The 15,920-nt window shown below is 36.5% G+C and overlaps 1 protein-coding gene across 3 annotated transcripts; it reads left to right on the forward strand.

The window, feature by feature from the left end:
- Positions 1-12,358: 12,358 nt before the first annotated feature.
- DMAC1 (distal membrane arm assembly component 1) lies at positions 12,359-14,911 on the forward strand. 3 transcript variants are annotated; one of them, XR_011995567.1, is made up of 3 exons: positions 12,359-12,697; positions 12,940-13,170; positions 13,479-14,911. XR_011995567.1 is itself a non-coding variant. In XM_026001377.2 (2 exons), exons 1-2 carry the CDS (start codon positions 12,424-12,426, stop codon positions 12,987-12,989), a joined length of 324 nt encoding a protein of 107 aa, XP_025857162.1. In that variant the 5' UTR covers positions 12,359-12,423; the 3' UTR covers positions 12,990-13,462. The 3 variants fall into 3 exon arrangements, 2 of the variants coding, with proteins under 2 accessions (XP_025857162.1, XP_072584471.1); XM_026001377.2 differs by lacking the exon at positions 13,479-14,911 and having other exon boundaries at positions 12,940-13,462; XM_072728370.1 differs by lacking the exon at positions 12,940-13,170 and having other exon boundaries at positions 12,367-12,697; positions 13,479-13,755.
- Positions 14,912-15,920: the final 1,009 nt, after the last annotated feature.

Below are 15,920 nucleotides of genomic sequence, written 5' to 3' on the forward strand. Positions count from 1 at the left end.
CTGCTTTATATGCCTCACAAAATTTAATATGATGTCATGGACAAAGTAGGAACTAAATAAATATATGTTAAATAAACATTTGTTAAAAGAAATTTTTAAGATTTCAATATTAAGCCCATCAAATTTCCCTCTTTGCTCATGCATTTCATAAAGCTACCCACTGTGATACTTTATTACATTTGCATTTTCAGATTCTAGGGGCTCATAACTAATATATGGAGATAGGAATCTTAATAAAAATATGACAGAATAATGTGGAGAGAGAAAAGCATCAAGTTTTAAATCAGGGAATCTGTGCTGGGTTTTGGTTCCTCTATTACCTAGTTTTGTTAGGAAAATGACTCTGGATCTCAATTTCCCTATTTGTACAGCAGGGATATTTAATATCTCACAATGTTGTGAGATACAAATGAAAGAATGCATTTGAAGGCACTTAAAAAATGCAAAGCATTTTAAAAATGATATTGTGAGTTCACTGGCTGAGTAAGGTGAGTGAAGGATAGAATGGCAGTCAAGCACAATAAGAAATTGCCTTGTTGCTACACCTTGCCAACCTGACTTGACATTGACATCTTAACTTAGAAAGGTTGTCTTCAATTTGAGCTTTTGTTTTCTTTTTTTAAAAATTTGTTTATTTATTTTAGAGAGAGAGAAAGAGAGAGAGTGAAAGTGCAAGTGGGTGAAATGCAGAGGAAGAGAATCTTCAGCAGACTCCCTGCTGAATGGGGAACCTGATCTGGGTCTCCAACTCACCATCCCAACATCAAGACCTGAGCTGAAACCAAGAATTAGATGCTCAACAAACTGAGCCATCAAGGCACCCCTGAATTTCAGCTTTTCTGTACACAACTTGAGAAGATACTTTATAAAGGTAAAGGCTTAATGAAATCCAGCATTCCATGATCCTAACAATAATTGCAAAATCTTCAAAAATATTTATAATAAAGGTAATAGGCAAATACACCCTTGTTACTCACAGATTAATGGTAGCTTTTACTTACAAAATGTTTTCCATGTGCAAAGCAGCGTGTAAAGCACTTTATAGACATTATATTAACACAGTATATGGGTAAACACCTCAAATTGCAGTTAAAAGATGCCACATGATTTGGAATGCATTCTGCATCTGTAGACCTAGATTCAAGTCTAGTCTTTATCACTTAACTAAGTGACTTCTAATACCTGGTTTCTCACCCATCAAAAAAACAAAAAAAAAGGTACTGTTAATCTCTGCACATAAAGGTATTGTGACAATTGAATTTAACTGAGGGAATTGAATTGAATTGAATTAGTTTTATTTTTAACTGAACTGAATTCAAAATGCAGAATGTCTTGCTCAATATTAGGTAGTATTTTTTTTTCATCTCTTCCACCTACTAGCAAATTACTTTACACAAACTACTTTCCTTATCTGCAAAATGGGGATAATAATAATACTTTTGTTAGTGTTCTATTGTATTAAATTTGATAATGTATAATCTGGAAAATACACAGCTATTTTAATTCATATTATCACCTCATCCTCTTTCTCTTCTGTTATTTTATTCTTCATACTAAACACAGTAAACTACCAGGATATGTTCTCAGGGAGGAAATTCTGGAATAAATTAAAATTCCAAGAAAACTGTGCATTTTATCACCAAGAGAAGTTATCTCCCTTGGGTTATGTCAGCAGCAGCCCCAAAACCATCTAACTTGATGGTAGGATGCCATGTGGATTAGTGTCAGCAATTCTTAGGACACATTGGGCTGCAGGAGGACACCTGGGGCCTATCTCCTTTTCTGATGATTCACTGGACAGCAAAGAACAGCATTCCCAGATGTCCACCCACACAATACCCACCAGGACTGAAAAAGAGCCCAAAACGATCAATAGAAGTTCCTTCCTCATGATGCTAATAAGGAGCAAGGGAGTTATAGAGGCATCCTGTTGAATTGAATAAGTGTTATGGGAAGAACTGAAATAATTAAATCATTTTTTGTTCACAGTTCTAAAGGTCTGAGCTCACTGACATGTATTTGAACAACTTTTCCTCCTCAGCTGTGTATATACATTAGACATTCCTAAGTTTAAAAATATTCAAGACACTACAAAGTGCCATTTCTTGAAGAAAAGTCAAACTATTTATTCTTCATCTAATCAATACCAGTATCCAGACCAAAGGAAATATACTGCTTAGTAGCCCATATACAACCCCTTGAATTTGACAAACAAACATTAGTACTAGGATGTAAGAGTGGTTCATCTTCTAAGAAGAGAATTTACTTAAACATCATTTTGAATAACATGTTTAAGTTTGGATTCTGGTGGAGTAAGGTTACGGCAAGGAATCAATGTTAGTAGAGTGAAGCAATGTAGAGGATGTACTAGCTGCCATTTTGCACGACATGAGCATCCTAGGATATAGGTATACAAGCAATGATAAATTAAAGAGAAATCAGTGGGAAATTATTATCATAATTTTTAGTATACCCCAATTTTTAATTCCTTTAACATTACATTTCAGGTTTTAATTACATAACCCATCTGATAACATTAATTAATATGGCCATATGAATAATGTGTGTAACAGTATTCTTTAACTGTAAAACATTTTTACCAATGTTAGCTATTATACCTCTTAACCCCTAAGACAACAGAATCAGTGATATTTACATATCACTCCATGGTCCACACGTTAGGCTGCTTTTAAGGCTCAACTTAAAAGTACTTTTCCTCCTAAATTTATCTAATTTGCCTCCACTCAGAAACAATCTTTTCTCCCCCCTGCATTCCCACTAAATTCATAACTGCCTCTGTTATAACAGTTGCCACAGTCTACAAGTATTTATCTATGTATATGTTCAGTTTCCAGAAAAGATTCTTGGAACCTAGAAGGCAGTTCCTATCCTGCTCATCTTTGTGTAAGCTACCCGTCTATTCCTCTCTACTAGGGGTTTGCACCTAGCTGGTATTTAATTTTTTTTTTAGTGATAAAAAAATGTTGCTTGTTATGTCAGTTATATTTTAACTATGGTGCTACTTATTTTCTGATCCTTAAAATAGGATAATTATGTAACCCACCCTCACCTCTTATAAAAACATATGGTTATCTACTAGGAGGACACTGCAGCCAGATGTATTTTCTGCCTTTCTCTCGGCTACACAGAAAATTCTCTCCCGCAGTTCTAGGGTGATACTTTCTCTCCATGCTGTCTGTGGTAAGTGGCAAGCAGTTCTTTTCCCCAGTGAGAAGGAAGTCAATAGGCTGTATTTTACTGTGACAGCTGGGCCATTTGACTTGAGTCTTATTACACTTGATGGCTACCTTTAGGGAATGTCTTTTTCAATTGTTTATTTTCCAAGCCTCTTCTCAGTTCAAACTACAGAAAACAAAAGGGGAACCCACATTTTACTAATCTGCACCCACAATATGGAATTCACTTTATCAAACCTGGGCCCAAAAAAATATTTCAGTCAAATTAAATCCACAGATATTTACTGAGTACCAACAACTTCATGAAAATCATATAAAAATTAATAAGATATAATAGTCCACTCAAGGATATTATAGTTAGGAGATAATAAGTACATATATAACAATTTTAAATCATCTGAAGTACTTAAAAATAGAAGATTAAAAAAAGCCCCCAAAAATCCAATTTGGGCAAGATTTTAATAATGAGCACTCATTTCAGGAAGGCAGTTTGGCTGTACTTGTCAAGCCATTTACTGAGTTTTTCAATGAGGAAACTATTGACATTTCAGCACGGCAAACTCTATTGCATAGGTCTGTTCCAAGCGTTCCCAGAGATTATTAGTATCCTTGGCCCTTGGACACTATCAATGTGACAACGAGAAGTGCCTCCTTATATTTCCAAATGTCCTTGAGGGTAGTATCTCAGTTGTAAACAAACTGTATCAGTCAAAATAGGCTAGGTTATGCTACAGTAAACAAACAACAACATACATCCCTCATATCTCAGGGACTTCAAACAACAAAAGTTTATTTTTCTTTTATCCAAATTATTGAAAGAAATCAAGAGGAATATTCTACTCATTATAATGACCAGGGACCAGGGCTGATAAGGCTCCAATGCAATATGTATATGTGCAATCACTATGTCAGTGGTGGTAATGCAAGATTATATTACAAGGAAGAGCAGAGTAGGGGCATTGCAGCTCATATAAGAATGAGTCAGCAAGGTACAATTCTTGAAGGTGAAGAGCACACCTTGAGATGCAGAATTTAAGTCTCTACATTCTTTGGACCAAGTTTCACTCCATGAAATAATGAAGGTAAAGTGAAATAAAGAAACCCACCAAGAAGCCATGTATGCAGAATGCACACTGTCTCTGTGGCAGTGTAGAAGAAAAAAACTCTGGATTAAAAAAGGAAACCCCCCAAAGTTGCTTGTTCCATTCACTGGGGAGAAAAAAGGGGGACATAAATTCACGTAAAACTCCTTGAGCCAAGAAGATAATCCCAACTGGCCTGCAGTACAGTTCTGGCTCTGTCCTGATGTACCTACTCCTAATAGAGATGGGAAAATCCACCTTTTCAAAGATGCTTCATAAACAGGGGAGTCAAAACAGGATGTTCAAAGATACACTAAGGAACAAAAGGAAAAGAATAGAAGAAGCAAGAAAAATAAATGGTAAATTCATAATAACACTCAGAAACATATTGTCATGGAGCATACAAAAATAATGACCAAACATTTCTCCGTGAATTTTAAAAATTTAAAAACCAGCCAATTCTCTGAAGCAAGCTCAAAACACAAATAAAAGAACTTACAGACAAGATAACTAGACAGCAGGAAAAGATAAAATATGAGTTGTCAGAATTCAAGTGAAACAGTAGGAGAAGTAAACAAAAGTATCAAAGGATTATAAGGACAAAAATAGAGGAATCTGAGAGAGAACAGACATTGCTATAAACACATCAGGGAGCAAAGCAAAAATAAATAAGAAAACAAATGAAAAAAAATTTAAGAAAATTAAAGAAGATATAATAAGGTATATAATTGGAATCCTTGAAGAACAAAGGAAAAAGACAAATATTAAAGAGCAGATCCATATTGACAATAGTATAGGAGGAAGAAATATTGTGATGATTACTCTGCTGAGCCCACACTAAACTTCCAGGGCACAGGTGAGGGGTTGCATGCAGCACATCACACCGCCTTGTCATTCTTCACATGCTGATGTTGCAGTCCATGACTCTCTGGCCACTGCCCTTCCCAAGGTCTATGGAAGTAATGACATCAACAAAGTAGAAAACACTGCTAGCTGCAGGAAAATATGTGGTGTCTATTTCTTGTCACAAAAAGGCAAACATGTAGCTTTCTGAATCCATGAGCTGACATGGTCTGAACTGGCCCATTTATCATTTTATTTGCAAACGGACTGTTGCATGAAGCAGCTACTGCTCATATGGACAAGGATGTTGTTCTTCGTCTTCAGGCATCTCCAACCCTCTGTTGTGGAATTTAAAAGCCCACGTCCTTTTTTTTTTTTTTTTTTTCTGGTAATTGAGGCTCACCACAAAGACATACCTCCAGAAGTTAGGGGGGGATGGTGGTTATGCAAACCTATTTTTTAGATTTGGTAATATAATAAGCCAACTTAGCCAAATATTAGAAACAAAGCTCTAAAAGATGATCAAATACTTATAACTGAGCAGATAACTAAAATTGCATACCTAAAGAGGCAGGCGGCATTCCTTGAGGCTAAAAATGAAAAAAGGTCAGTCCTCAAAAAGGCCCAATAAAAAAGGAACTGTAGATGCTGATTTTCTAGGAAGAAAATATGAAGCTTGTAATCACATGTAAAAACACATCATCAGTCTAGCAGAAGTCTGAAGCAAATATAGGGACATCCAAGGACATGCTGATACCCAGTCTTTAGTTTTTCATCTCTAAAACTTCCTTAGAGAAATATCTTCTTGTGAACATTCTGAAAGGGCCTATATTTAAGTAAAATAAACGAGCACATGAGAGGAGGAAAGGAGGTGAAATAATGTAGTTTATACACAACAACAACAACATACAGAAAACTACTACCATGCCAGGATACTCCCCTGACATGTCAGTATTTCAGAAGAAAATGTAGATTCCTGACTTAGAAAAAAATCACTGTGAAATACTTGGTATCTCTAATTTTGATAAATACTAAAATCTTAGAGGTTCAGTTTATCCTATTTTAAACCAAATAATTACTAGGAGATCTTTACCAAGAAACAATTATTTTTCTTTTCTTAGGGTTAAAAGTGTAAAAAAATGTATTTTGTGTACTAATATACAATGTCATAAAGGATCACTCAACATTCAATTTTTAATGAAAGCCTAGGGTTCTCTGTAATCGTTTAGTTATGCAAATTTTATTCATTCATATGAGGTATTTAAATTACATATCTTAAAAAATAAATAAATAAATAGATAAATTATATATCTTTCCAGTTAAAACTATATGTACCACCTTTTGAGATTCATTAACCACAAAGATTACACTATGATTAACAGAACTCTTTAAATTTCTATTTTATAAGGGAAGAAACAAATGATTAGTGTTTCTTTTTTCCTAATTACTAGTTCACATAATTAATCAGGATGCCTTGGTAAATTTAAATTTTTGTTCGTTTTATGGTGTATTATTTTGAAAATATTAAATGAATTATCCTTCCGTCTTCAATAATGTATGAGTGGCTGTATTTGGTGACAAAGAAAAAAATAAAATAATTGTGCCTTGAAAGATATAATTCAGATAAACATTCTTGAAATAAAGATAAGAGAATGTGTATATATATATATATACATATATGTATATTTGTCTTTAAAATATGGAATTATATAATATATAATATACAATAATACAAATAAATAACATATGATAATAGATATATTACTGTTTATGCCTGGAAATATGAACTAGAACAGTCAACAAATATATGTGGGACCCAGGAAATTTTAAAAAAAATCCCCTACCCCTGGACAAGCAGAGCAGGACTAACTCCATTTTGTTCTATACCCGCCACCTCCTGTATGCTCCCCACATGACCTGGTTATTGCTTAAGGTGCTGCCCCACCCTAGTCAAGCCGCTGGGCATACCCTTACCAGAAACCGCTTCATTAGAATGTAAACCCCGCCTTTTGCCCACCAAACCTGCGCACCAATTCTGACCAGAGTGATAGGCTAGTTCAAACAGTCACTATAGGGTAAATTGTAATTCAGTTGGCCACCTGCGTGTGGACCGACATGACTGCAACTTTCTGCATATGTTACAATCCCATTGGCCACTGGCCCCTATAAAGCTGCTATAGGCCTCTTAGCCTCGGGGTCCAAGTCCCTGCTCCACTGTGTCGGGTATACTTGGACCCAAGCTCCAGCTTGTAAATAAACTCTCATGTGTTTGCATAGGTGTCGGCTCCTTGGTGGTTTCTCGGATTTGCAATCTTGGGCACAACAATATATCCTGGTAAGATGTTATTGGATTTCAACAACTTTACAGAGGAAGGGAAGGGAGGGGAGGGGAGGGAGGTCATGGTGCCTTCTGTTCTCTGTGTACCCTTTACACAGTATTTATAATGACAAATGTGACTATATTTAGGGTCTGCCCAGATAATCCAGCATAATAATCCCTCTATTTCAAGATCCCTAATTAATCATATCAGCAAGGATTAGCATTTATAGATTCCACATAGGTTATAAAGAAATTAAGGTAATTGTAAGGGGCTACTCTTCTCAATTTAGTGCAAATAAACTGGAAAACTGAGATGAAGTAGATAATGTTCCATAAATGTATAATTTGCCAAAACTCTTTGCAGTATAAAATTTAAACATATTTCTAAAATATAAAGAAATGTGTCAAAGAACCTTCTTCCACATTCCTTCCTCCCCCCACCAAAATAATAAAGTGCCTGAACTAGGCAATATCACAAGGAAATTCTAAGAAAGCCTTTAAAAAAACATAATTCCAGTGGTATTTTAACTGTTGTAATGTATAGAAAAAGAATGCTCCCAAATTTTGTTTTTGAAGTGGGTATAAAGTATTCCTCAAAGTCAACTAGAATTGCATAAAAAGAAAACAATCAATCACATTTCAAAAGTTCACCAGAAGGCACTGATTTAATTCAATGTTAGGATATATGGAAATCAATAATCTTCTTGTATTCAAACAACAACTGGTTAGAAGCCAGAACATGAGGGAAAAAATGCCTTAATTTCAATAACAGCACAAAAGATAAAGTTTCTGAGAGGAAATGTGTGAGATCATTATGAAAAAGACTTTAAAATGTTACAGAGGAACACAAAATAAGATATGAACAAAAGAAAAAGCCTTCCCTGTCCTTGTATAGGATGACTCAACATCATAAAGATGTCAATTCTCTCTAAATTAACCCACAATTTTCACAGAAGTCTAATAAAAATGTCAGCATCATTTTGTCAGAATAATCAAGCTAAGTCAAAAGTTCATGTGGAAAAATAAACATGTAAAAATAGCCAAGAAAAGTCTGGAATGGGAGGGAACCTTTCTCCAAGTCTTAACACATTACAAAGCTGCAGTAATTAAAATACTGTAACACTGGCACATAAATAAATAGACAAATCATGGAGCAGAACATGAAGTCTAGGAAAGGACATATATCTCTGTATGGCATTTTAGAAAAGGGGTTATTTCTAATAGGTGGGAAAAGATGGCTTATTTAATAAATAGAGTTGAGAAAAATGGATTGGGGAAAAAAAAGGAAAAATCCAATTCCATTCCTAACACCTAATAATAGGAGGAATTCCTATTTTCTTTAAACACTTAAAATTTTAAAGAAAAGACCAAAATGTTTAAAGAAACATTTAAAATTTTAAGTGTTTAAAGAAAAGATCAAAATACCAAGGGAAACTATAAGTAGAAGGCCTTTCTAATTACATGAAACTCAAAGCTATAGAAATAAAGGTTGCTAAATTCAATTAAATATTTTTAAAACGTTCATGGTAAAAAGTACAAGCAAAGTCAGAAGGCAAATATCATGTTGGGTGAAAAACCATGAACTTAACATCACAGACAAAAAGTTAATCTCTAATGTATAAAGAATTCTTAGAAGTCAAAGAGAAAAACACAATCCAATGGGGAAAAAAATGGGCAAAAAATATGGACAGTTGACAGAAAAAGAAGTATGAATTGCCCTTAAACATATGAAGAAGCTCACTAATAATAAGAAAAAGAAAATTAAGCCTATCACATTGGCAGAAATCAAATTCATATAATTCATTGTTTGAAGGACCAGGATAGAGAAACTGATCTCACACTTGTTGGTGAGAGTGTAAATTGGTACATCTTCTGTGAAGGGCAATTTGGCAATGTCCATCAAGTTTATAAATACTATATAGCCTTTCAGAAATATATTCTAAGATATATGTTTGTGATATGATGTATGTACAAGGTTATATACTGTGGCGCTATTTGTAATACCAAAAGAGTGGGAGCAATCTAAATGTCTATTAATGTCCATTAATATGAGATCAGTTAAATACAGTATAGTACAGCCATACATGGACTACTGCAGAGCCATACAAAGACATAGAGAAGCTACGTACATATTGGCTGATATGGAATGGCCTCCAAAGTCACTGGAGAAAAGAATATACACAGACACACAGACATCTCTGAAAAGACACACAAGAAGCTGATAAAACTGGCTGTATTAGAGAAGGGGAACTGGGTGGCTGGGAGACAGGAGTGTGAAGGACACTTTTTATGCCTTTTGCATTTTTAAAATTCATAAATAAATAAGAGAGGTCATAAGGCTTTGTGAGTCATAAGTGCCAAAATGAACTCTAGAGATAATAACTAATAAAAATAAATAAATAAATAAATAAATAAATAAATAAATAAATAAAATAGAATGAAGTAAAGTTATATTTCAACCTTCTCCTCCTATTTCTTTCCCTCCAAATGCACACATCCTCCTCCAATTTTAGTTTTGTCTGATCTCTATCCTTGTCCTCTCTCAAGAAGTGTTTTAACATTTCTAATAATTTTCCAATTAGTCTCATTTCAACATCTCAATTTCAATATGTGCTATGTTCAATAACAAACGAGCTGGAATAATTTATTTGAGGCAATCATAAGAAAAGAATCACAGCTTTTGGGAGGTACTTTTAAAAAGCAATAGTTAAAATATTGCCTGTTGTTTGAAAAAATGTGTCATGGGTCATTTTAATAATATTTGTTTAGAGAATATCCTCTCCTGGCATCTTTAATTGTAATGTGCACATTAAAGAAGCTTTTAGATAAATTAATAAAGTCACATGGCAGATAATCATGGTGTCCATGGAGATGCACAAACCTATATATCAAGATATGAGAAAATATTAAAATTTATATTTCTATTATTTTATCATCCTCATAATGTACAAAGTAATATATAATTTATAAATAATAGGTATACATAAATGTTCTGTGCTCAACTTTTTCTTTTTGCATGTGCTCAACCTTTTTTATCCACAGAAGTGCACAATCAAAATGTTTGGTAACTGCTGCCAAAAGATTTTTTTTTTTCACATAAGGAGGAATCATGTGCACTATAGAATGTTGAATCAGGCATACTGAAAAGAAGCAGCTATAAATTGTGAATTTCTAAGTTAAATGCTATTAAACTCATTTAGTATGGAACTTAGCATAATGCTATCTGAAAATAATAGTAAATAATAGTAAATTACAGAACTTTCAAGTTAGGAAAAAGTATTATGACCTATTCCGAATCTCCTTATTACAAACATGAGGTAACCACAGTCCTACGAAAATTAAAAATGTTCTCTGTGTCATAAGGCTGACTCCTGGTAACAGAGCCTGCTATAGAACCCAAATTTCTCAACACTTTGTATTTCTCCTGCACAAGGCATGGGGAGAGAGACAGAGACAGAGACAGAGAGACAGGAAAATAAGGAAATGAAGATAGTCGTTGAAATTAAGCAGCAGGCCAACCTGGGTACTCATGATTGTATTTTCTCCTATTACTTTCTTTTCTCCTATGTATCCATACCTTTGGGATGCCTAGGGGGGTTCAGTGGTTGAGTGTCTGTCTGCCTTCAGTTCCTGAGTTCCAGGATCAAGTCCTGCATCCGTCTTCCTGTGAGAAACTTACTTCTCCCTCTGCCTCTCTCCCTGTATTTCTCACAAACAAATATTTTTTTTAAAAAAAAAGTCCATTCTTAAGGGATAATAAGAATTTAAACCTGCAAAAATAGATCCTATATTAACTTTTCAAGTCCATTAGCCTGATTCTGAGTTGAATTATCTCCAGGGCTCTCAAAGTAGAAATAACATGAGTATGACAAAATTGAGACATGATGCTATGGAAAAAAAAAACGAAGAGAAACGAAAAGTACTTATCCAGGTAATTCAAACTCATTTTTAATACCTTGATTATGTTTATGTAGTCCCCTCACAATATTGATAAAGGAAATTTTCAACTTTGTATGTTTCCTGCTCTTGAGCTCCCAGAGAAGCTATACTTTAACAAGGTCAAAATGACATGGAAAACCTCAAAGCATGAGTTCTATTTATATCCCCAGCAAACATTCATCTTCTTCACTTAAAAATAAATAACAAATAAAACAGAAAATAACCAAAAATGAGTATATTGAACACAAGAAAAAAGAAACTTCCCTGGTTCGTGTAAGATTAAAGCCATACAGTCTTCCAATGTACTATAAAAACTAAGATAAATACTATGACTTTCTAGAATGTTCTTAATCATGGTGATTTGTAATTTTTTACGTGAAGACATATATAACCTTGCACCAAATGTCCCCCCACCCCAGAACACTTTCTTCTTTGTGAATACTGTGTATACCCAAGGCAACTGTCTTAACTTGGGCTAGAATAAAACTCTTTAAAAAAAAAAAAAAGGGTTTGTTCATTTTGCATCGACAATATGTACAGGTTGCCCATAACTGACACCTTATTGGGTTGAGAAGACTAAAGGGCTTGATGCAAATAATCGCTTAGCAAGTGTCTAGCATATAGTTAAGCACATGTACAACTTAACTCCTGATTACACACCTCCAGACAGGTGAAGTGATATGGTCAAGGTCTCACTTTTTATACTAGGGAAACCACTTAGAAACCCAGACTCCTCCTCTAAGGAAAGTAAAAACCAAGACATTTAGGGAGTTGACTAAGTCATAATTCTTAAAATGATTGGGGCCAGGTGTAAGTGTGGGTGGCCTCTGGCAAGGCCAAAGTTGTAGCTACAGAAATCCACCAGGCAGGTTCGCCCCACATTTTTCGTCCGAGAAAGGCCAGAACTACATTTCCCAGCGACCCTCGTGCTGCTTCCGGTGCAGTGCGCCGGCGCTCTGCTTTCCGGCCTTTTTTTTTTTTTTTTTTTTTTTTACGTCAGCTCGGTGGGAAGACTCCGTGAGCTGAAGCCGAGCTCGGGAGCATGGGGTCTTTCGTTTCCCGGTCTCAGGAGCCGATCCAGGTCGCTGCGCTCCCGGAGGCCACCCACTCCGCCGAGCCCCTGCCCCTCGCCGCACCTGGAGCGCCGACCTCTCCAGCGGAAGCCCGTCTGTTTAATGACTGCTGGAGCTGTCGCGTGCTGTCCGGGTCGGGGCTGGTAGGGGCGGGCGGGTACGTGTACTGGGTGGCGCGGAAGCCCATGAAGCTGGGATACGCCCCGGGTCCGGGCACTATTATGCAGATGGTCGTCGGCATCAGTGAGAGTCGGGGCCCCGCAGGGCCTGTGGGCGGGGGAGCGGGCCGCGGGCCGGTCACGGGGCGGGGGGCGGGGGCTCCAAACCGGAAGCGAGGCCGGGAGAAGGGCTGGTGGGAAGCTTTTCTCGTTAAAAAAAAAAAAAAAAATCGCAGTATTTCCTTGAGAACTTTTATTAGCTTCAACCTTTAATCCAACAATAGGTATGATTATAGTAATCCCTTTTTACCGCCCAACAAAACTAAGGCACAGAGACTAAGAAGTACTGTGTCCGAGGTCAGATCATCGGGATGTGACACTATGTTCAAGGTCAGAGCATCAGGATGTGACACTGTTCAAGGTCAGAGCATCGGGATGTGACACTTCAAGGTCAGATCGCCAGGATGTGACACTGTTCAGGATGTGACACTGTTCAGGGTCAGATCCATCAAGATGTGACACTGCTGACACCAGATCCTGGAGGAGGTCGGAGTGAGGGTACAGAACTTTGCTTTAACAGCTGGGGCTCTGCAGTTACCTCCTAGACACCGATTGTAAGCCCACATTCTAGGTGTGCCATGGGTAAAGTGGCCCACAGTCCTTATCTGTAACCAATGGGGAAGTAACCGATTTTTCCCCTCCACACTTTCTTTTCCTTTTCTGAGTTTCACTCTTTTATTAGAAAAATGTAACGGTGATGTATCTTGTAGGAGAGTTGTGAGGATTACATATGATGGCATATATGGAAGCGCTTAGTACACTGGGCTGTAACATCCATGTAAGGCACTGTTGTTTTCTTTCCCTAGGCATTGCTTGTTGGGGTGTAATCATCCTAACAGACCCCAAAGGGAAGGCCTTCCGTGTGGACTGAAAGGACTGCCTGTGAATTTGTCATCTATCCATGTCCCCAGGACAGCAGAACAAGCATGGGACTTATGGATGTTCTGGACAGACAAATGGACATTGAGAGACTTCAGTCCTGAGGATACTACAAGACTGAAATGTGGGCTGTTATTCTTTGGTCATGAGTGTCGTTGCCTTCTCAGGTTCCACGGAGACCAATAAATCCCTAAGAGAAGAGAACAGTTCTGTGTCTTACCTGGGGAAGGAAAGTCTAATAAAACTTTTAAAAATAATATTAAAAAAAAAAGGAAATAAGCCAAATTGGAAAATGAACTAAACTATTGTTTTACTTTTTTTTTTTAATTTTTTTATTTATTTATGATAGTCACAGAGAGAGAGAGAGAGAGAGAGAGAGAGAGAGGCAGAGACATAGGCAGAGGGAGAAGCAGGCTCCATGCACCGGGAGCCCGATGTGGGATTCGATCCCGGGTCTCCAGTATCCCGCCCTGGGCCAAAGGCAGGCGCCAAACCGCTGCACCACCCAGGGTTCCCTAAACTATTATTTTAAATAGTACTTTTTACTTCTCCTATAATGGGGTCAACCCCTATTAACACTGAATTGGCATCATGTAATGTGCAGAAGTATACACATAAAGCTTTATATCTGTGTACTGCTTATAATATCCAAGGTGTTACCACCTTAAGAGTTTCAAAGCTACTCTTTTTCAAGGTGGCAAGTGAAACTTAAAAACCAGTCCTAGTGATTTTGCTCAGGTTTATTCAAGTTAGTGGTGCATCTAGGACTTGTTCAGTTCTCATTCTAGTCTTTTCAGAATGAGGATGACTCCAAAGAGGCAAGAATTATCTTTATGAAACAAAAATCAGCATATAATAAAAGACAAGTACTGAGATATTTGAGAAAAATTCACAAAAACATTTGCTTCTTTGTCCACAACCACTGGAAATGTTTCTGTGATGAAATTTCCTGCTTTTGTGATAATGACTTAAAAATTGACAGTTCATTTCTAAAGAAGTCTGTGCTTCCTACCAGTTTTTTTTTCTGTTTCCGATATACCCTAGCTACTCTATAATATACACACCTTTTTTCAGAGCAGAAAGATAAAGTTCAGCTGCCAGTCCTAGCATGTAAGTTTTAAAAGCTATGTTGAGCAAGTCCCTTCAGAACTGTTAACTCTGGTATGTAAGAGTGCCTGGATCTAATGCTGAATAACTATGTTCCCAACATTTTTTTAGGTTAAACTAAAAATACATAAATCTAACTTTTGGTCTTGGATTGACCTCTGGATAAATAGAGTAAGTCTTAAATAACTCAGTATAATTTTAACATCTCAATGTGTACTAGTATGGAAATAAATAAGCACTTTTTCCAAATAAACTTGCCTGCTCACTAGAATATTGCCAAAATATGTTTGGTTCTCAACTCCAGGTCGGGGCTGGTAGGGGCGGGCAGCAAATTAACCCAAAGGGCAAATGTTAAGTGCAGCAGTGCTGCTAAAAATCACTGCTCAGTCATGTGACAACTTGCATGTACTTCAGAAATGTGGTTTTTGAAGGACTGTTTAGGTTTGAGTAAAATAACTCTCTGCTATGTCTATGGGCAGTTAAGTGGGAGTAACACTCCCCCTCCCCCAAAAATAGGTTAGTTAAATTTGAAATTAATATTTTTCTTCTTCCTTATTTTTAACTTTGGAAAAGTTGCTTTGATTTTTGCCAGTGCAAAGTCAGGGATACTACTTTAGTCCTGCAAAGCAGAAAGTACATATAGTACCCCTATTATCTTCCCTTTTGTTGGGGATGAAGTGGGGTAAGTAGGATAAATAGCCTCAAGGATCAGTGGGTTATTACTCGGTAATGTAAGAACACCTGTTCTTTATGATTCATGGGCTTGAGAATCTATGGCATGGAAATGAGTTTACAAAGGCTCATAATTGTAGCAAAGGAGAAGAGAAAAAGTACAAAAAGGGTCATTGGAAATGATCTTACAGTTTTCCTTGAAACAAAGCAAAATGGAAACATACATGTGAACACTATGTCCAAAGTATTAAGGTTTACATAGTATAAACTTTAGTAGCTCAGTGATAAGAAATCATTACACGGGGGCACCTTCATGGCTCAGTTGGTTAAGCAGCCAAGGTGATTTTGGCTCAGATCGTGATCTCAGGGTCATGAGATCTAGCCCTGCCTCTTGAGATTCTCCCTCTCCCTTTGCTCTTACCCTAGCTTGCACTTGTGTGCATGCTCTCTCTCTCTGAATAAAGCCTTAAAAAAAAAAAAAAAAAAAATTGCATCATCTCTTGTGCCTTTTGTGTATCACATTGACCAGCCTGGAATCCTGTGATCCACTAACAGTATTTATGAACATATGAAAGGACCCAAATAGAGGT

This window comes from Vulpes vulpes, chromosome 12 (assembly GCF_048418805.1).
Source record: "Vulpes vulpes isolate BD-2025 chromosome 12, VulVul3, whole genome shotgun sequence".
In the NCBI taxonomy this organism is placed as follows: domain Eukaryota; kingdom Metazoa; phylum Chordata; class Mammalia; order Carnivora; family Canidae; genus Vulpes; species Vulpes vulpes.